Source organism: Drosophila melanogaster, chromosome 2R (genome assembly GCF_000001215.4).
Source record: "Drosophila melanogaster chromosome 2R".
In the NCBI taxonomy this organism is placed as follows: Eukaryota; Metazoa; Arthropoda; class Insecta; order Diptera; family Drosophilidae; genus Drosophila; species Drosophila melanogaster.
In genome coordinates, this window is record NT_033778.4 from 12,453,057 (window position 1) to 12,474,423 (window position 21,367).

Below are 21,367 nucleotides of genomic sequence, written 5' to 3' on the forward strand. Positions count from 1 at the left end.
AACCATATGCTATCTCTGGTTTGAGTCTGAGCTATGTTGCATACCGATAACACTACTGTCTTTATTTAGGCACATTCAAGGTGCCCATCTCCAGGCAAGTTGCGCTCTTGATGGCGCACTTTTCAAAGCCAGAGATTCATTCGTTTCGCGACTTTCGAACTGTGAAGTTGTCTCTCCGGCGCGTTATCTCCGTCTTGGCCAAAACTCGTGACTGATCGAGAGAAGAAGTCTGAAACCAGCTCTGAGCGAGAAGACAAGTGTGGAGACTGCAGTTCAGCATCCGCGTTTGCTGTGCTCAAGAAAGAAACGGCAATAGTTGTCTTCGGTTTCTTGGAGACGTCTTCGCCGCGCTCTCACCCTATTTGGAGAAGATTGAGATCTTGGAGCGCAGCTCTTGAGAAACACTACATATATTAAATCGCGCGCTTGCAGGGTGTGGTGCTAAAAGTCAATTTCTAAGATGTGGCGGCCGAGTATCTCGAATTGCGTGTGGAGCACCCTGCTCCTGGCCATTTTTGTGCAGCAAACGCTAGCACAGCGAACCCCGACCATATCCTACATCACGCAGGAGCAGATCAAGGATATCGGCGGCACAGTGGAGTTCGATTGCTCCGTCCAGTATGCCAAAGAGTACAACGTGCTGTTCCTGAAGACGGACAGCGATCCCGTCTTCCTCTCCACGGGCTCCACGCTGGTCATCAAGGATTCGCGCTTCTCGCTGCGGTACGATCCCAACTCGTCCACCTACAAGCTGCAGATCAAGGACATTCAGGAGACGGACGCGGGCACCTACACCTGCCAGGTGGTGATCTCCACCGTTCACAAAGTGAGCGCCGAAGTGAAGCTATCGGTGCGCCGTCCCCCCGTCATCTCGGACAACTCCACGCAGTCGGTGGTGGCCAGCGAGGGCAGCGAGGTCCAGATGGAGTGCTACGCCAGCGGCTATCCCACACCCACCATCACCTGGAGGCGCGAGAACAATGCCATTCTGCCAACTGGTGAGTTTCTTCATTTATTTGTGGGTGATTATCTTGGGTTACGCTGGGTACGCTGGCTAAGTCAGCTTTCGTTTGGTGGGGCGCGTTCTCCACTTCTCTCTCTCCCTCTTCGCTCTCTCTCTCTCTCCGTTCTCTTGGCTCCCGCTCTCTGGTCAGGTAGCTCTGTCCGTCCCGCTTTGGCATTAGGTTTTAGCTGGGATGGCTGGGAATGGGGGCTTTTAACTGGGCTCGATGCTCTGGGCTCCAGTGTGAGTGACCGTGACTCACTCAGGCGTCACCTTAGTTTTTCAGTTTTGTTTACTCGGCTTGGGCTGGCTGTTCTGGTAAACGGGGTCTAGCCCTGCCCTGCCACCCCCCACCTGTTTCGAGGGCTGAGTTTCGCAACAGCAGATTGATTTTTCATTTTAGGCCGTTTTCCAACTTCTGTCGTTCGAAAACATACACATGCTACCCTTTGTTTACCTTGTTGGGCCTTAGAAGATTGTTTCGCAAAGAGGTCTAACCAAATAACAAGGGAAAATCTAATTTCTAGCAAGTTTGTTAGCTCAAGAATACATTAAGTTGTGCGAAAAAGTTTGATTGTTATTTAACTTAGCAAGGAACTCAATTCTAGCTTCTCTCTTTCTAAATCCATTTTATTATTCATTACTTTTGAAGAAATCAGCACGTACATATGTATGATATTTGGCTTTTGTATAAATACATGTTCTTTTGATTATTAGAATAATGTATCATCGATATTTGCGCAAAATGAAATTTCTTATCCATACACTTGACGAGTTTGGAAAAACCCAAATGGGGGGGTTATATATGTACATGCCAGAAATAATAAATTTATTTTTCTTCACCTTCTTTATGTTCCTCCCATTCCAAGAAAACGGTCCATATTTCTCGGGAAACTCCGTTTCGGACAAGTGCAAATGCTATCTACAAATTGTTTGCGTTTACTTGTCCATCCAGAAATTCTCGAAAGGAAGAGAAAAGCTAATAAAACACTAAAGTAATTTGGTGCCCAGGTAGATGGAACAATAGAATCTTCTCGCTAGGTTAATCCCATACAGGTGCTGCTGTTCCATAGCGATCTCGATGCGATCTTTACCTGAACTCCGACCCTCGGGCAAAACATAATGGCTGTCCTTAACAAGATTGCAGCGTCATTTGGAAAGCAATTAGTGTAACTAATCCGAGAGTTACTCATTACCCAGAACCGACTCGCGGACACACCCTACCTGGGCTTCGTTACATCCGATAGCCAGCTTAATTCCCGGGGCTTTGTATCTATCAGCTATCAGCTTCGGCTTGTGCAATCTTTAATTGCCACGGCATTGAGGGCTCCTTCTGTGGGTTCAAAACAAAAAAATGATGAAATAAAAACCAGGCGTGCCCCGCGTTACAAGCTATAAAACCCAACCGCAACCAGTTGGATACGCTCCACGGCTGGCCAGGAATGGCTTAACTTTATTCCGCCATAAATCAAAGGGCTCCGGGTTTGAGGTCCAGTATTTGCCAGGAGTTTCACACTTTTCCACGCTCTAATTTAAAGCGCTTAGGCAAACAGCACAGTTTCACGTCCAGCAGCGCTTTGAAATGCGCCAACGAGCCGAGTCAAATGTTTTCCAAGGGCTATCGTCGTTGGGGGAGTTGCAGTTCCGAGGCCATCGAGGACATAGAGGTGTACACAGAGGTGGGCGTGACGAGGAGCTCCGACTGCACAGCCTTTGTGCCGCTTTTCACGTTTCGCATTTCCATTCCCATTCGAGTTTCTGAGGCATTCGACAACTTCAGCACGCGCAATTGCTTCCGCAACTTGAAAACGTTCCACGGACCGTTTGATGGTCTCCGGGTCTCCTCATCTGCGACTCTGCGACTCTGCGACTCCGGGCAAACAACCCGTGCAAAAACGTTGCGGCAGAGGGCTGTTTCTTACACATCAGACACGGTCTGGGCTTTTGGGTGGTATAAAAAAATGAAAAATGAAAAAGCTGAAAAATGAAACTCAGAGGTGGAACGAGTAAACAGCAAACATACGCAAACAAAGGGATCCTGAGAGCATGGCAAATGGGCTGCGCCCCCTGCAAAAGAATCTCCCAGGCCCACAACCCTGGGTAACACCACACCTCCTCCCCTTCCCACCATTCGTATTGCTCGGCTACATAATTCTTATTTTGATAGCCGGCAAAATACAATCGAAGTATACAAAATATATATAAATTACAAGCTAAAAAGGTAACCCAAACAAAGGTCGGCGGTTCCCGGGGCGAGTACAATGTAAGAGATGCAAACAAACAAGCCGCGAGCGGTTCGAGCCCTTCTATGCCCATGCCATGCCCATGCCCCTCCATCTAAACAACCCCTGATCCCATCAGCCGGTTGGAAACGCATTTCGTCCCGCCCAGGCTGTGGTGCCCATTGAGGAACCCCTAATCAAGCGTTTCCGCTCGCCAGTCCACCGGTTCTTTGGTATTCGGGGTGTTGAGGGACCCGGGTCCATGCCAATTTGTGCGTTGCCATGCAAATCGATTGGTTATTTTTCACTTTTTTTTTTAAGGTATAACCCATGTATGTTACATTGAATGGGTAAACCAAGTTGCTAGATGGTAGATGGCCATTGAGTAAACACAGACATATGCAGTGTTTGCACCTGGCACCTGAAAACCCGGCGCACCGTGGGGCAATCTGCCGTATAAGCACATGTGTATCTGCTGCTCCATGCAAAATCGGCTGCCATAATAAACCTCACCTTGGCCCATCGAATGAAAACAAGAGATGGCTCATAGCTGATAGCTGATAGCTGCAAAGAAAGCAACGCGAAATTGAATTCACTTTTTGCTGAATTTTCAAACGCTGGCTGGCAGCTGTCGCCATTCGTATTGGGGCATTGTTGTTCCGAACGGAAGCGGAGAATCTTTCAGATACTTATCGCTCGTCGAGGGATCGAGGATCATGCTAAATTAACTTTAATTGTTCAATTATGCGCGAGAATCTCGCGCACAGATCACTTCGGGGTGTCTGAACCTGAAACGCGGTCTACGGCGGAGTACTATGTATTTGTCCAGAAAACTCTCCCTCGGTGAAAATTCTTGATTAACTTTCATGCAAATTGCGTTTGCTGGCAAATTGCGAATTAGACTCAAGTGAGCATGAGATCAAGTACTCCAATTTTGCCATCAAACGCAAGGGTGCCAGTCTTAATGGTAATAATATTTATGCTTAAACATTTCGATACGCAATTGATGCTAAACTCGAGATCTCAACAGGCCGTGCACGAGATTAGTTGGCCCCCCCTTTAAATTTGATGGATAATGGAAATCATGCATATTCGCTTGCTGTGCATAATGAAATTCCTCAGATGCCACAGGCGGCAGCTGTGTGTTTGAGTTTCAAAATATTTGCAAGCAATTAGGTTTGGCACACTCACTCGCAATTAGGAAGCGGAGTGGTGGCAATTCGGAGGAGTGGTCCGAATCCTTTGATGGTCGCTCTGTTTTTATTTGTCCTGCTGCCGTTTCCTCTTCCTGTTTGCAAACGCGCTGCATTGTTTATGGCCAACTCAAAGTCGAAGGCAAAACGAGAACGGGAACATGGAACACGATAAACGGCGATGACGTAGAAGAAGCGTTGTGGCAAGAAAACCTGTTTGTGAATGTTGGTTGCTGGGGCAACGACCACTTGGTCAACATGGCCATTTCATGGGGCCAACTGGCGGCTTTCAGTCAGCCGCAAAATGCGGAGAATCGCCAGAACAGCCAACCAGTCAGCCAGTCAGCCCTTTGTGGCACTCACTCAGCTCGAAGTAATAACTTGTTAGTTAATAGCCGAAGTGCACGACCAAATCGTTCCATTTTCCATGTGTCCATGAGGCCATTCCTCATGTTCCTAGCCACTTTTCGTGGACTTTTTCAACGACAATATATATAGCAGTTTTTGCTTGCAAATGCAATATGTATCATTATCCATGTTATATTATTATTTGTTCGTACGTACATGAAAACTATTTGTATATAAATGTACTGCTATCTATGAAAACATCGTAGATACCCGTATTTCTAAATGAATAAATAATCATCAAAGATCCGTTTTGCCCTGCGAGAATCCCTTTCACTTTGCATACATTCTTGGTGTGGCAATTCCCTTATTTGTTTAGCACTCTTGGCTGCATGTTTCACCTTCAGACCGGCTTTTTAATCCTTATCACACTCACATTCTCACACAAAAGGACTCGCGGCTTTTCCGACCCAACTCACACGCCCAGCCATCTGAATTGTTTGCTTTGGGACTTAGCCAATATTTATTTAGGTACTCGGCTCACAAGGGATTTACGTCGGTCAGCCTTCTTGCAGCTCTCTCTTTTTTGGCATAATTACAATTTTAATAGTTTTCCTTACAATTCCCTGATTTATGATTTTCGGAATAAAGCCGGAGCAAGTACAGTCTGCAATTGAGTGAGTTTCCTGAGATGGCTGAGAAGGGGAGTGCAGCGAAGTGGAGTGTAATCCAATAAATGGCATACCAGGCGGCATAACTCTCGGCCAGCTATAATGTACTACTCGAGAAGGGAAAATCACTTTTCAAAAGTCAACAACATAGCCAGCGTCTGTGGCCTTGTCTGTCGGTGGGTTGTCGGCTGTGAATTGTGGGTGGCTTGCTGTCCGGACTCCGGGAGGGTGGATCCATGTCACTTGGTGCGGTTTCAAGGCGAAGGCCCACCAAAGTGGGTGCATTCACATGTCTCAAGAGCTTGTTATATGCTCGATATGTATGTGCGGCGGTTGCAGCAACATCAGCCAGAACAAGTGAAGCCCTTTCCCCGCTCCACACAGGCACTCCTAACCCATGCCACATCCAAGCCCATGCCCCATCACAACCATGTTGATGATTCCGTGATGAGTTTGGGTGACAAAACAGGAAGAGGAGACAAATTTGCAGAGCCTTGCAATTTTTCCACAAGATTGCAGGCGGTTGGAGCTGCTTCTGCTTCTGGCGTTGCATCTACCAGGTGTTCCTGGGCAATCAATGAAAGAAGCTGTCAGCGGAGTGGGGCTGCGTTAAAGCTCTTCGTGGGTTTAATCAACTCAAACCACTTGACTTCTGGGCCAAGAAAGCATTTCATTTCGTTGAGGAAGCAAAAATAGTCATAAAAGGAAGTCACAGGCGGGTTGGTTAGGTTTTTTTTTTTCTAAGTTAACCCAAGTAACTTCACTTCTAGCAGAGTTTTACCTCTTTAATTTGGTATATGGGTATTTTGCAGTTGCAAAAGGAAATAAAATAACAAATAGAACATCTAAATCAACTTTTACGCACGCTATTGCAGTTTTCAGTTTGCAATTCGGTATTTGCTGATTGAGCACAACCATTTGCAATACACACACATCACAATGCAATCAATCCCCGTTTAAGTGAAGCATCCATTGATACACGAGCGCTACTCTGAAAAAAAAAATAGGAAAATCGTGTTAGAATCAAAACACTGTGTGCTCTCTTTTAATTGGATTTTTGCCAAACCAAACTGGATGGCACGTATCCAGGAGAACGGGCCACATGACCCATCTGTGACATGCCCGGGAGCCATGATATGTTGGGTGGTTGGGACCGGGTTTGGGATTGGGACTGAGACTGGGACTGGGTCTGGGTTTTTCATTTCGGTTGGGATGTGTGCAGCAGGCGCAAGTAATGCGGAGCGTCATTAAAAGCGCACCCGCTTCGGCATTTGGCATGTGGCCTTTGCCTTTGCCTTTGCCAGTCCGTGTTTTAAATTATGATGAGTCACACATTGTTGACGTGCTGCATTAACATTCATAATTTCCACATGGCAACGTTCGGTTCATGGAGTCAGTTGACATTTGAAGGGCCCTGCAAGAGAACGAGATAGACAGGCTTTTCCTGAATTTTCCTTAGACTTTCCGCCGGAGTTGCTGGCCAAATTGCAGGAAATTGAATGGGGAAAGAACAAATATGGCCGCGGGCCACGACTTGCCGCGGAAAGGGAAAGCGCCTTGCATCAAATGTTATTTTGGCTAGTTGTTGTTGTTGCCCGTCTCACACGTTTTCCCGCTCGGCGGGTACAAAAAAGGGGGTTTGAAAAAAAAAAACAGCGTCTGGCCCTGTGATTGGTGCGGATATTTTTTGCATGCCACTCAATTTCCCTTTTTCCAGCCCTTTTGGGTGGTTGTTTCTGTCACCTCACAAAATGGCGCTCAACGGCGGGGTTTTATTTTGTCGCTTTAAGTAGTTTATGAAACATTAGAAACGGTAGCAGAACCAGCAACCCTTTCCACCATCCCTACTTGTCACCAATTTTCCAAGCGAGCGCTCATTGAAAGTCATCCAAGCAGGAAGCCAGGAGACCGAGAGACTTTCAGAACTCGGCGGTTCATATAGGGACAGTCATGCTAGAACCTACACCTACACCTGTTCCGTGCATTTTCCATTTTCCATTTTCCGTTTTCTGTGCAGCGTCTCAGCGAAGTTGCATCCTTTTAGGACCTATCTACCTGCACTTCTCACATTTTTCCCTGACCAAAAAAAACTGAATTCTCACCTCTAGCTTTGCACAATTTTCCATTTCTTTGGCTCTTTTTTCGTTGAGCCTTCAACTGACAATTTATCTCTGGTTGTTTGTCCAGGGAGCAGAGGGATCCGGAGTCGGCAGTCGGGGTTCCAGAAACAAGGGGTGTTGCGTTAGCAACGTTGTTTTCATTTCGCATGATGGCAGGCGGAGACTTCCAGACAGGTTTCCCTGAAGGAAGGGCCTAAAACAAATGTGGACCCGCCCGCCTGCCAAGTCGGCGTTTTCATTACCTTTTGAGTTTCCATCTTTCCATCTTTCCTGTTTCTGTGCCGTTGCTGTTTCTGTTTTCCTTTCATTAGTTGTCAGAGATTGCCGAGTCAGAGATGGACGCAGCATCATCACCATCCTGCCTGGTGCAAAGTGTTTTTAATTCTCTCATTAGTAACTGAAATTACTCCACACCATTCCGTGTGATGGATGATGGTTGGCATGATACGGAGGAGCGAGCTGTTTCCGCTGCACACTGTAGTATACTGTATGTATATGGAATATGCATCTTTTGTAGGTTCCTGGGATGCGGGCTCTCATTAGTTTGATTGAACAGAAATTCACTCTTAATTTGTCAATCCGTAATGGTTGGTTATTGAAACAGCACGTTAGGGAATACCAAACAGAGGATGAAGCCAAGGTTCAAATAGCACACACATTTAGTAGATCGACGAGGACGAGGTATTTAGATCCAATCCAATCCCGTTGAACCCTTGCCTTCAGCTGATTTGCGAGTGATATATGAGTCTGGTTTTCGTAACTCGACGCCATTACAACAATGTTTTCTAATTTTCGACTCTTGACTTTCTCAAATTCTAATAACCCAGGGATTCATCATCCATTTTGGGGTGTTCTGTTTCAATGACTTGACTGGAATGCTCCAGTTCATGAATTTGAACCCTCAAAAGTGTCGCAAGCATCGCGTCTGGAGTCAATTCATGGCATTCATTCTGCATTAATTACAAGCGGAGAATGAGAAATGTCTCGTACTCAAGAAACTGGCAGCTGTATTCGCTCGTACGACTATTCCCCGGTTTTTTGTTTGCCTCGCATAGCTAATTAGCAATTAAATATTGCCACTTTCTGACACGCCCCACTTACGCGCATGCGCAACCTCCACATTAAAAAAAGGGGTTTTCAAAGTTTTACATGCTAGCAGAAAAAACGGTAAAACGGTTTACAGGCGACAAATGTTTGGGAACGTTTGAAGCTCTGAAATTCCTGGGCTCTTTTCGTACCTGACTTGCATATCATTTCACAGTCCGCTGACTGTGCGGTAGTCCATCAAAAACAACTGGAAAAAAATAAAATAAAAAGTAGTGGTAGCATTTAACACCATGTTGCGCCTGCGCATTTGTATTTCGAGTGGGTTGTGCCTTCCCTGTGAACCATAAACGCACAGCTATTACAACTGCGTTCGATCAAGGGCTATCTGGTGAAATAATGCACATCTAGAGCTGCAGTCAGGCTGCTGAACTCACAGCTCGCTGCAAGGTAGAGAAACAGAAACCGAGATGACTTCTGGGCTAGACTTATACAGAAAGAACCTGTTTTGGGCCCGGTCTCTCGGGGCAGTCACAGTAAACGCTCCGAAATTACAAACGCAACTGATGATTCTACTCGCTGGGCAGGCAGACTAGTTAACTTTAACTACTTGCATCTTTATTGATGCGAGTGGGCTATGTTTTAGGTTAAAGTTGTCGTAGGGGTATGTCACTGAAATGAATTATCGTCGATTGGTTTTATTGGTGAACCCGATTGTTCGTATTTCTAAAAATTCAGCAAGAGCGGATCTATTCCTAGTATACTTACTTTTACTTAGTGATTTTATATATCATTAGTCTATACAAACAACCATTTCAGTCCTGATGACAATGGGTTACTCCGATCCTACTAAATTTTTCCTTCTCGATAGACCATTATAGAACCACTCCATGCTCCCGTCCATTTGTACAAACACAAATGTATTTCTGTCAAGACACTATAATGCGAAGTGAATCATCTTCCATTGGACTAATTGAACAAATACCTCCACTGCCCCTCACCCATTTCATAAAGTCTGCTTTGGATTTATATGCATAGTAGTAGATATATGTACATATGTGCATAAGTATTACTTGGGAGTTTATTTCAGCTTGTGTGTGCTTTTCTAATATTGAAATGAGTTGGTTGCGCTTGTTTCTCAGATGCCCGCATCATGGTGCCATTTTACGTTCGTCAACCGATGCAGTTGTTTGCTGGGCCACCGCCTTAACCCATTGCCATCACATATTGCTTGGGTTTATAGTAGGGTCGAAGGGGAGAATGGGCGGCATGGGTGGCAGGGGCTGTCAATCCAATTTTAATGAAATGTGTTACTTCGATTCCCAGGCGCAATTAATTTGAAATGTTTCAGTTGAGCAGGCACAAGCCGCACTTGAATTCTCCCCCTTCGGCGTGTGGCCCGCATTTATGTGCAATTCGCACAAAACATATTTTCAGAGCATTCCGGAGCTTTGGTCAATGCTCCTGATGTTTCTACGGCTCCTCAACATCCCATCGGATGCCAACTCTTTTTTTAGTACTCAAAAAAAAGTACTTGAATCTTCGGATAATTCAAAAATTCAAGCTGTATTTGTAGATCTACTGCATTTTGTATCTCTATACTTTGAATAAAAATAAAGTTTTTAGATGGTGGTTTAAAAATTCCATACTCAATAGACTTTGGCATTATTTTTAAAAGATGCCAAGCCTTTCTCCCTGTGTACTTCTGCTCCATGTAGTTTGTGTCAATTGTTTGAGCCTGAATTGTTTTGGCAAATGTTTGAAGAGCAGCCACAGACACGCACACATAAGCGGGCGTATCTGTGTGAGTGGAGGAGGGAGCAGATCCAGTTCCCTAGGCTCATTGCACTCGCTTCCACTGCATCGTGCACATACCACATGCTACATACATATATAGTACACCCCACTCATTCCTGGTTGAGCTAAGCCAACTTCCGGTTATGAACCCAGAGCACCTTTCGCATTTGGCATTTGGCATTCGTACTGCAATTCCTATTCCTATTCCCATTCACGTTCACGGTTCAGTTGCTTAGCGCGCACCCCGAACCCATGGACATCCCCCCATCCTTTAGAGCACTCATGGCTAAGTGCAGTGGCGCTGGCATACTCCGTTTTTCAAAATTAGTTGGCAGTGCAAACGAGCAGAGGCCCAAACAAAATGCTTTACTTGTTAGAGGTCATTAACGCTGTCATTGTTTCGCTGCTCGCCTTCCACCGACCATATCCGTGGACAGTGAAAAACTGGAAAAGGTCACCCGCAAGTGCCAACGGATGTGCCGCGGGTTGGCTCATTAAAATCGGATTTTTGACTCAGCCCCCGCTGCACAAACACAATAGATGGAGCACCGAGAGCGTTTAGAGCTGCTCCATTAATGGCCAGTGGATGTGTTCGCACTTGAACGCGCGTCATTTAAACAGCGAATAAGATTAAACCCATAATGGAAATGGTTACACCACATACAAAAGGGCAATTGTCTACGTTGATTTGAAGTATTATTAGATCGCTACTACATATTACTTATTCTCTAAATCGTTTAGGTTTCAAACAAAATTACAATACATACTACAATATTTGATGAGATAGTATGCAGATACATTCGGGTTTTAATGTAATAGGAAGCTTAAAATCATACCCAAATCTAATTGCAATAACCCAATCCATCCATACCAATTTGCCTATTCCAGATAGTGCCACCTATGTGGGCAACACCCTGCGCATCAAGTCAGTGAAGAAGGAGGATCGCGGCACCTACTACTGCGTGGCCGACAATGGAGTGAGCAAGGGCGACAGGCGCAATATCAACGTGGAGGTGGAGTTCGCACCAGTGATCACCGTGCCGCGTCCTCGTTTGGGACAGGCTCTGCAGTACGACATGGACTTGGAGTGCCACATTGAGGCCTATCCGCCACCGGCCATTGTGTGGACCAAGGACGACATCCAGCTGGCCAACAACCAGCACTACAGCATCTCGCACTTCGCCACCGCCGACGAGTATACCGACTCGACGCTCCGTGTGATCACCGTTGAGAAGCGCCAGTACGGAGATTATGTGTGCAAGGCCACCAATCGCTTTGGAGAGGCGGAGGCGCGCGTCAATCTCTTCGAGACGATCATTCCCGTGTGCCCACCGGCCTGTGGACAGGCGTACATCGCCGGAGCCGAGGATGTGTCCGCCACTTCGTTCGCTCTTGTGGGCATCCTGGCGGCGTTGCTCTTCGCCAGATAAGCCAATGGGCCCACGGCCGTCGACTCCAAGCGCTTCAGGTCCAATCCATCAACCAGCCCTCGAATGCATAAAACATATATAAAATAGATATATCGAAAACAAACATCGTGTAACCGCGCAATAGATGTCTCAAACGATTTCGGACACACCAACCCACATCCAGTTCTCAGTTCGTTTTGTAGCTTCTGCTTCCGTTTCCGTATAGTCCAGCCCAATTTTTGTACGTCCAATATTATGTCTTAAGTTAAGTATGATAAGTGAAGGGCCAACGATAACTAGACTATAATTTATTAGCACCCTAGAGCCGAACTCAAACCGAAATTAGACTCCAGCCCAGCCGTAAACGATGCATTTCACCTTGATCCCGTCCGTTTTGCTTTCTGATCTGGCACTGTATATGTTTTAAATATTTTAATCTAAGCAAGATACATCACAAGCATTCCGATTTTGCTTCGACAATTGAGAGGATATTTTATTTTTATTTAATAATAATAAAGTATTTTCGTTACGCAAACCTATCAGCTCGACACACTATTCCCTAAATAATATCTCAACCCCCATAATCGAGGCAAAATCCATATTCGAATAAAAGGCAACAAAAGTTGTGTACATTATTAGCTCATAAGCACAATGAGAAATTCTTTTGAATAACAAGACATTTTTACCCAAATTTTTGTGTGGGTGTGAGTAAAATCAATTTCGACTTTGTAACAAAAAAAAAAAAAGACAAACGAAAAACTAAAATTAACAAAAAAAAATGAATAAAAATATTTAAAAAATTAAAATAACGTTTTTTCATTCTAACAGTACAGGATATTCATATAATTTAAAATTGAAAAGGGCTACAGTATTCACAACACAAATAACGTACTTAATTAGGTGGCGCTCGCATCGAACTTCCATTGGTGGTCATGCGATAGTAGAGATTGAATTCGGACTCGTAGTCCGCGAAACTGCCATTGTTGTATCGTTTACTGGGTGGAACGTAGCGTCGCAATGGATTCTCAAGCAGGAACTGATAGATGCGCTCGGCCTTTTCCAGCTGCAACTGAGTCTTCACCCCAATGGCCATCAGGTTGTCCAGCAATTGGTCAATTTCCTCGTGCTGACGACTCGCCTTCAGTCTCAAATCGTGCGGATCAACTGGGGAGCAGGGTGATACGTTTTCTATCAGACGGATATGAGACAAAATGTCGGAATCGAGCTTACCAATTAACGGCTGCAAATTCAATTTCAACTCAGACGTGTGTGCGGCAATTGCTGACGCCCACAAAATGCGTTTTCGGACTTCCTGCAGAGCGCCGAAGGGTGTTAGCAAATAGCCTGGTGCCAGTTGAACGGTGGAGGCCAACTCCTGGGCCTCGACGATGAGTGGATTGGCCGACAACAGGAAGGAGCTGTCGGAAAAAACATGAACTCTGGATTAATTGGAAATAGCACATTCAGCTAAAGTATGCTCTCACCAGGCGCGCGGCGTACAGCTAAATTTTTCCAGCGGTATTTCCAAAAATGTATTGAATTCCAGCAAATGCGATGGTAGCGTGGCTCCGGATGCAGCCATCAGTGTGGTAGATGCTGCTCCGCCCGGCACTAGCGTTTTGTTGTCAAAACTGCGACGCATCGTTGAGTTTATTGCGCTGCAGTTGCCATCGAACTCCACCTTGGTGCTGGAGAACACACTATCATTGGCCAGGCAAAAACTCTCCGCACCCAACATGGACATATTGCTGACTTTTAGCTTAGTGCTCATCAGCTGGGACTTGGCGTTTTGTTTCTGTGTGGCCGCTTGCATATCGTCCAGCAGGTTCTTCATCATATTTCGCGAAAACAGGATCTTCTCCTTGATCTGTGACAGCTGCACCATATCTTGCTGGATGCGATTGATGCTGGAGTTAATGTCGCCGTATACTTGTTTCACAGAGCCTAGCTTTAGATCGTGATTCTCCAGCTGCTTGGCGCCCGCATCTAGCTCCAGACGCAGTTGCTCAATCTGCTCACGAAGGAATTCGTTTTGGGAGCGATTAAAATTGCGCATGTTGTACTGCACCAGATAGTCGCTAATCAGTTCATCCGCATTTTCCTCGTCGCCCAAACTTATGCCATTAAATCTGTATACCTTTGATTGCAGTTTGTCCACAAAGACGCTGTAGTCTTGGCAAAAGCGTTCCTCCTTCAGTTCCAGCTCCTTTTGGGCCGCGAAATATTTGGCCGCCAGACCCAGCATATCGGCCTTGGTCTTTAGTAACTTGACCTCATAGTTATTCAGCGGTGGCTTATCATTTGTGCATTCGCCTCTGGATTCATTCAGCTTCATGATGTGCTGCAGCTGCTCCTCTTTGATCTTCATTACCACGTTCAGAAGCAGGGAGTTGGGAATATCCGCAAAGGTGCTCCGCATCTGATCCCATAATCGCTGCTTGGCCTCGGCTAAATTGTTCACCGCATTGCCATCGTCACACATTCCATAGAAGGTCTCCAGCTGCTTGAGAGCCTGCTCCACAGCCCTTGTTGCCTGCGCCTCGCTGGCATTTCTAGCACTCAGCTTCACGGGCGTGGTGCCCAAGATTTGGATCTTGTTCTTCAACTCCTGGTCGTAGTTCTTATTCAGCGACTCCAGCTTCAGGTCAAGGATATTGCATTTGGATTCAAGTAGTTGCTTCCGGTTCTCAGCACTGATGGTTTGAATGTCTGTATGGGATTCACCGCATTAAATTGACGTCAAGGTTATCAGTATGTTCACTTTATACCCACTCTTGGTCTTGATGCCGGCAGATAGCTTTTGGTACTCTTTTCGGGCCTCCGTAAGCTGTTGGTTCGCCTTCTCCTTGTGCTTCTTTAGCTCCTGTATTTTTTGGTACCTCTGGAGCTCCGGTGGCTGGAAACTCCTAGAGGCCAGCGGCACCATTTTGTCCTTGTAGCGAGCCACTTGGGCAATCAGCAGGTTCTCGCGCACCTCCCGCACGTAATCCACCGGCTGGATGCGGGATTGCAGCTGGTTCAAAAGTAAACTGGAGCCGGACTTAAAAATTCTGTGAAGCAAAAAGCGGGTTTTAAGTACGGATAGTTGCCGATTTGCCTAACACAGCTGTAACTTACCTTCGGAGTGCATCATCGGTGGGCAGGGCAGTGGGCGGGCAGCCAAGATTAGTGGCCCAGTTCTTAAATTCTGTTATTTTCTCCTGGTATGCCATGATTTGCAACTAATTAAATTTTTCGCAAAAAGGCGCAGTCGTTTGAACCAGCCATTCACCAACACAATCAAATATGGCAGGGTTGTCAACAAACTACTATTCGCATCAAGTTGGCAGCAACTATAACGGTTATTTAAATTAATTTTTCATTTTAAATTACAACTAAAGATCATATCTAATTATTGAATGGATATAATACTTACTTATAAGCAAGAATTCTGTTAATTAGATATATTCCAGATTTTTTTTATTTATGATATTTTTGGATTTACCAATTAGTTTACCAACTCGTTTTTATAGTGCTGAGAAATACGTTTGCTGCTAAACAGCTGGGAGAGCAAGTAGCTAAAATATCTTAATTAAAAAGTTCCACGTGTTTTCCAAATATATATACTAACGTAATCTGTATAAATAAACTGTGTAAGAATCAAGCAAAGTCCGACAAAATAAAATTTAAAGTAATATATAATTTTATTAGTTATTAATATATGTTGAAAAAAAAACATTGTTCATAGCTAGTTAAAAGCTGAAAAGTTGACAGCACTGGCTCAAGCAATTCCCTCTGACCAGTGCTGGAAAACACTCGCTGTCTTTTGAGCGGCGCACGTGGAGCAAAATCGAAGTGCTCACGTTTTTTTTTAAGTTCTGCTCCAAGAAACTGGATAAACTAAGTTAAAAATATGGGTCGGAAGGCTGAATACAGTGAGAAACCGAAAAAGGGACCTGGGCGCAAGGCGCGCAAGCAAGGACCGCCTGTTTTTCGCAAACAATCGTTTGGTGAGAGCTCCTGAATATTACCCTATTCAATGGGTGTTCAATTCAAATGTTTTACTTCACAGCTCCCATGGAAGAGGAGGACAAGAAGCTTTCCCACCGACAGAAGCAGAGGTTCGTTAAGCGAGAGCAAAAGAAAGTAGTCCAGAAGGCCAAACTACAGGAGAAGAGGGCCAAGGGAAAGTTACCACAACCGGCTAAGCGGAAGACGGCCTACAACAGCGACAGCGATCCTGAGGATAATGAAGAGGAACCACAGGTTGCATCCTCCGATGAGGAGGTGCCTCAACTGGTGCCGGCTCCGAAGGGCCAGAAAGCTACAGCTCCCAAGGGTTTTACAGATGATAATGATGCCTGGCTGAAGCCCAAGAAGCAACAGAAGCAGCCAGAAACGGAGTCCGAGGAGGAGGAGGAGGAGGATGAGGAGTCGGAGGAGGACTCCGAAGATGAGTTGGGAGAAGAATGTGAAGAGGAAGAGGAGGGAGACGATGAGGAAGGATTGGAATCTGATGATGATACCGCTCAGGTTGGCAAGCTGGCCGATCTATCCGACGATGATGATGCCAACTCCGACGATGACTTTGACATATCTGGCGAGGAAGATGGTGCTCAGGCAGACAGTGATGAAGAGGAGGATGAGGACGACGACGATGATGATGATGATGATGATGATGACAAGCTGCCCATCGAGCGGGCTAACAAGAAGTTGAAAAAGCGCGAGGCAGAGGAAGCCCAACTGGCCGACGACGAAATGTTGGAAACCGTTGACAAGCAGGATGTTTTCCAGCTACCCGTCGAAGGCGAAGAAACCGAGAAGGACCTAACCCTGCAGGAAGTGCAACAGCGCATAAAGGACGTCAGTCTGGTTCTTTCCGACTTCAAAAGGTATCGTCAAGCGGATAGGTCTCGCGGGGAGTACATCGATTTGCTGCGCAGGGATCTGTGTTTGTATTACAGCTACAACGAATTTTTGATGGAGAAGCTGATGGATATGTTGCCGCTGACAGAGCTAATGGAATATCTGGAGGCCTCAGAGGTTAGTATATTTCATAAAAAATATAGTTACAAGATTAATCATTAAAAATTAACCCCTTTAGATTGCTCGTCCCCTAACCATACGCACCAATACTCTAAAAACACGTCGTAGGGATTTGGCCGGAGCTCTGATCAATCGTGGCGTCAACTTGGATCCCCTTGGTAAATGGACGAAAGTTGGATTGGTTGTCTTTAACTCACAGGTGCCACTGGGTGCAACTCCAGAGTATCTGGCTGGCCACTACATGATCCAGGGCGCCTCTTCGCTGTTGCCTGTAATGGCACTCGCCCCGCAAGAGAACGAACGCATCCTGGACATGTGCTCCGCCCCAGGTGGAAAGGGATCCCACATCGCAAGCATCATGAAGAACACTGGTGTGCTCTTCGCCAACGATTCTAACAGGGATCGCATCAAGGCCATTGTTGCCAATTTCCATCGCCTGGGAATTGTAAATGCAGTGGTCAGCTGCGAGGATGGCACTAAGTTCCGGAATATTATGACTGGCTTTGACCGTGTCCTGCTGGATGCTCCGTGCACTGGAACTGGCGTCGTCTCTAAGGATCCCAGTGTGAAGACCACCAAGTCGGAAGTAGATGTACAAAGGTGCTACAACCTGCAGAGGAAGCTTCTGCTGACTGCCATAGATTGTACGGATGCGAAGTCATCAACTGGCGGCTACATTGTATACTCAACTTGTTCGGTGTTGCCCGAGGAGAACGAATGGGTCATCGACTATGCACTGAAGAAGCGAAATGTCAAACTTGTGCCCACTGGTCTGGACTTCGGCGTGGAGGGCTTTACCAAATTCCGTCAGCATCGGTTCCATCCTAGCTTAAACCTTACCAAGCGCTACTATCCGCACACCCACAACATGGACGGGTTCTACGTGGCCAAGCTCAAGAAATTCTCCAACACCATACCCATAACTAAGGAGCAGCAGGAGGAGGATGAAAAGCAGCTGGATGAGGCCATCGAAGCGGACGCCACTACAGAAGCGGCTGCGGAGTCTGAGGAGGTGGAGGAGGAGGTAGCGTCAAAGGAGAAGGGTCCCCGAAAACTGCTTGGAAAGCGCGCCGGAAAACCCAGTTTCACCGAAATCGAACAGGAACTGAAGAAAAAGAAGCGGGAAGAGAGCAAGACCAAGTATGTGGCCAAGGTGTTTGAGCAGCCTGTCAAAAAGCCAAAGCCAGAAAAGCCAGCAGAGAAGAAAAATGAGAAATCCCAGGCACCGGACAAGCAAACAAATTCAAGCGAGTCACCTTCCAAGTCTGCACCTAAACAAAAACAAACCAATGGGAAAACCACTGTTTCCAATTCAGATGCGAAATCATTCAATAAAAAGAACAAAGGATCGCAACCCAAGGAAAATGGAGCCGGATCACCAGCTAAACCAGATGACAATAAGCCAACAACCAATGGCACAAACTCCCCTAGCAAATCAGCAATTAAGGAAACGAAAACGAAGCCACAGCCGAAAGGAAAACAGTCGCCCAAGGGAAACGCCAAACTGGCCAAGGCGCCGCGAGTGGATATCGACGATGTGCCCATTCTCGAGGGAAAACCCATCAAGAAGCAGAACAAGCTGAAGCAAAAATCCAAACAGATCGGCCAGCTGAAAAAGTCCACGGCGGGTGCGAATGCGGGAAAGAAGCAAAAGTTCAAGAAGTGAACACCTTAGATCCAGTTTTGTTAAGTAGACTATAAGCGTGTGACATATAGTTGGGGTAGTCCCGACGCGATTACCAATTTTATATTGCGAACTGTCTTAGCGAACGATTGAAGATTGAACTACAACAGCGGTGTAATTAAGATTCAATAAACGTTAAGATCGGTTTAATGTACTCACCAAGCGGGTTTATATAGGTGGCAGGCACATTTCATTAGAGGTAATTGCTCTACATTTCAAATGTGAATTCTAGTATTGACCAAGCTGTCACTATCAGCCCCAAAGCTCTATAGGTAGTTCGAAGGTGGCCGAGCTCAGCAGAGCGTTGCGATAATCTGTTGTTTCATTGTGAATCGAGCGAGCTTAATGGGATGTTTACTTTTACTGTGCTCTTGCCTGGTGGCATTATTCATTCCCATCCAGGCAATAGTGGACATCAACGTGGCAACGTCGAACGATATTCACAATAATCTCAATAGAACAACATCACCGTGCACGAATTTCTGGAATTTTGCCTGCGGTCGCTTCTCCAGTGCCTCTAAATATGTGGACAACTTTGAGCGAGTCGAGGATCAGTTCGCCACTGCCATGGTGGAATTCATGGAGAGCCACTTGGGTGAAAACGATACACTGGCACCCCGACTGATAAAGCAAATGCGACAATACTACAAGGCCTGCAAGGAGGATACGCGAAAGCTTCACGGGAATCCTCGTCCCGAAGAACTGGTCAATCAGTGGATTTTGCATCCTAAAAAATTTCTCGTATACGGCTTGAATGGTGTATTCATTGATGAGCGAGTTGATGTGGCCGCCAATGATTCCATGCGTTGGGTTATTCAGTTAAGGATGCCTGACCCGGCTGATAGATATAGTGACCGCCGTGTCTTGCAGCTCATGCGCCTTTACGAAGAAGCGTGGTACTCGATGGGAGTGGTTAAACTGGTGGAGAAAATGCATCAGCTGCAGGATAAGTATCGTGCAGAATATCCTGTTGTATATACATGGAGTTTCAGTGAATTAAGGCAGGAAATCCCTATTCCGCATTCCTTTTTTATTGAGTTATTGGGCGTGAACCACACCGAGGAGCTTTATCACCTGACTTTCGAGGTGAGTGATGTTGAGTATTTGCGGGAATGTTTTCGCTGTCTACGGGATTTCGCCAGTGAGCCGAAGGACACGTACATTCGAGCACGCCAATATGTTTTAGTGGAGGAGTCGGAGCCAAGGGAGCGGAATCCAAGAAGCTGCATTCACCATATGCGTGCCTATTTACCCCTGGGCATGAACTACATCTATGATCGATTTATATACCAAAACCGGGAGGAGGATACCAGTAAGGTACTGGAGATTTTATCCACTTTAAAGGCAGCTTTTGGCCAATATTTAGATGCCAATCGCCTGCAGCTTACGCCAAACCAGTTGGCCTATGTAAGAGCAAAGTTGGAAGGTATTCAGATCAAAATAGGAAATTTGCCTGAGGAGAAATCTCCTGAGTTCTATAATAACCACTATGGAAGTGCGAACTTTTCCGCGACAAACTTCCTGGCCAATCTCCTTGAAGCATTTGCCCTACGTACCCGTCTCCAGAATGCTGGACTGCTTGCAAGGAATTCTCGAGTGGATCTGCGGCACTATTATGTCAACGATAACGTAAGGAAGGCTCGCACTTCTCCCTTCTATGAGAACGAAAGGAACACCATTACTGTTCCCATGGAATTTTTGCAGTGGCCCTTGTTCGATCACCGAGAGCACACCATCTTCCAGCACAGTCTTCTGGGCGCAGTCCTGGGCCACGAGATGAACCACGCCTTTGAACAGGAAGGTATACTCTTCGATGCAGCTGGAAATGAGTCACCTGTGGGCTTGGAGATCCGGGAGTCGAAGCCTTTTCGGGATGCCATCAAGTGTGCGGAGGAGCAACCATTCGTCTCGCTGAAAGAACGCCTGGCAGATCTCAATGGCCTGCAACTGGCGTACGATGCCTTCTTTGGCTTGGCCCACGACTCACGGCAGTTCGAATACCGTCCATATGCCTTTGAGCAGGAGTTCACGGCTCCCCAACTGTTTCACCTTAGCTACGCACAGTTCTTCTGCGGATCCCTGCCGCCGGTGATCGCCCACGATCGGGATGATGAGCGTGTGAACGTCAGCGTTGGCAATTTGCGTCAATTTGCATACGATTTCAATTGCGAAACGAGTCCCTCGTCCGTCTGCGAAATGTGGCGCCCAGGGGATGTGGCTAATTCAAATCGAAATGTGCATCCATAACAATAAAATGTAACACGGAATATATTGTGATCAAATGCGATCCCCTGGCAATCGATATTTGATTTCAATTGTTTCCAATACTTTATGCATCTATACCCTGGAAAAGTATAAATGCAGTTCCATGTTATAAATAAAAAAGCAAACGAAACCTTATCACTTAATAACTTCTTGTAAGGATTGTGTCTGCAATATTAAAACACTTACCAAACAATTTATTTAACATTCTAAAGGGCTCTCCGAGTTCCAGGGTATTTGGTGGCTTGTTCCTGTTGGGAGTGGACAAAACCCATTTGGCGGGCCATTCAGTCTGAGTGTCAATTGCAGCTGACAGGCCATCGGAATCGCAATCACAATCACAATCGTCGCAATCGTCAATTGAATGCAAATACCGCAGAAAATGCCGGTCTCACCGCGAGCTTTTAGCTCTCTGTCTCTGCCTCTCCCACTCTCTCTCGCCGCTCTCTTTGCTTGAGCTTTTCAACTTGTTGCGGTAGTTTCGGTTCAACTGGTGTTGTATCCTGTAAGTGTATGTGTGTGTGGAAGCCCTGATTGCTGTATGGGTGTGCTTTTCCTCAAAGCTCGCATTTTCATCCGCCCCGTTGGCCGC

General features: G+C 46.1%; 4 protein-coding genes across 5 annotated transcripts; 3 read left to right on the forward strand and 1 right to left on the reverse strand.

Moving 5' to 3' along the window:
* The first annotated feature begins 133 nt into the window (after window positions 1-133).
* Lac (Lachesin) lies at window positions 134-12,574 on the forward strand. The gene is made up of 2 exons (NM_078989.3): window positions 134-998; window positions 11,284-12,574. The coding sequence occupies exons 1-2, from the start codon at window positions 461-463 to the stop codon at window positions 11,823-11,825; spliced, it is 1,080 nt and encodes a 359-aa protein (NP_523713.2). The 5' UTR covers window positions 134-460; the 3' UTR covers window positions 11,826-12,574.
* Window positions 12,575-12,621: 47 nt separating this feature from the next.
* On the reverse strand, window positions 12,622-18,719 carry dgt5 (dim gamma-tubulin 5). Of its 2 annotated transcripts, NM_136941.3 has the most exons (6): window positions 18,673-18,719; window positions 14,922-15,136; window positions 14,577-14,854; window positions 13,289-14,513; window positions 13,035-13,222; window positions 12,622-12,968 (listed from the first exon to the last, which is right to left on the reverse strand). In NM_136941.3, the coding sequence occupies exons 2-6, from the start codon at window positions 15,014-15,016 to the stop codon at window positions 12,697-12,699; spliced, it is 2,058 nt and encodes a 685-aa protein (NP_610785.1). In that variant the 5' UTR covers window positions 15,017-15,136; window positions 18,673-18,719; the 3' UTR covers window positions 12,622-12,696. The 2 variants fall into 2 exon arrangements, with proteins under 2 accessions (NP_610785.1, NP_001286349.1); NM_001299420.1 differs by lacking the exon at window positions 18,673-18,719 and having other exon boundaries at window positions 14,922-15,096.
* On the forward strand, window positions 15,595-18,666 carry CG8545 (uncharacterized protein). The gene is made up of 3 exons (NM_136942.3): window positions 15,595-15,793; window positions 15,856-16,826; window positions 16,888-18,666. Exons 1-3 carry the CDS (start codon window positions 15,697-15,699, stop codon window positions 18,493-18,495), a joined length of 2,676 nt encoding a protein of 891 aa, NP_610786.2. The 5' UTR covers window positions 15,595-15,696; the 3' UTR covers window positions 18,496-18,666.
* Window positions 18,720-18,858: 139 nt separating the features above from the next.
* On the forward strand, window positions 18,859-20,965 carry Nepl10 (Neprilysin-like 10; the record flags this gene model as incomplete). The annotated part of the gene is made up of 1 exon (NM_136943.2): window positions 18,859-20,965. The coding sequence occupies one exon, from the start codon at window positions 18,859-18,861 to the stop codon at window positions 20,758-20,760; it is 1,902 nt and encodes a 633-aa protein (NP_610787.1). The 3' UTR covers window positions 20,761-20,965.
* Window positions 20,966-21,367: the final 402 nt, after the last annotated feature.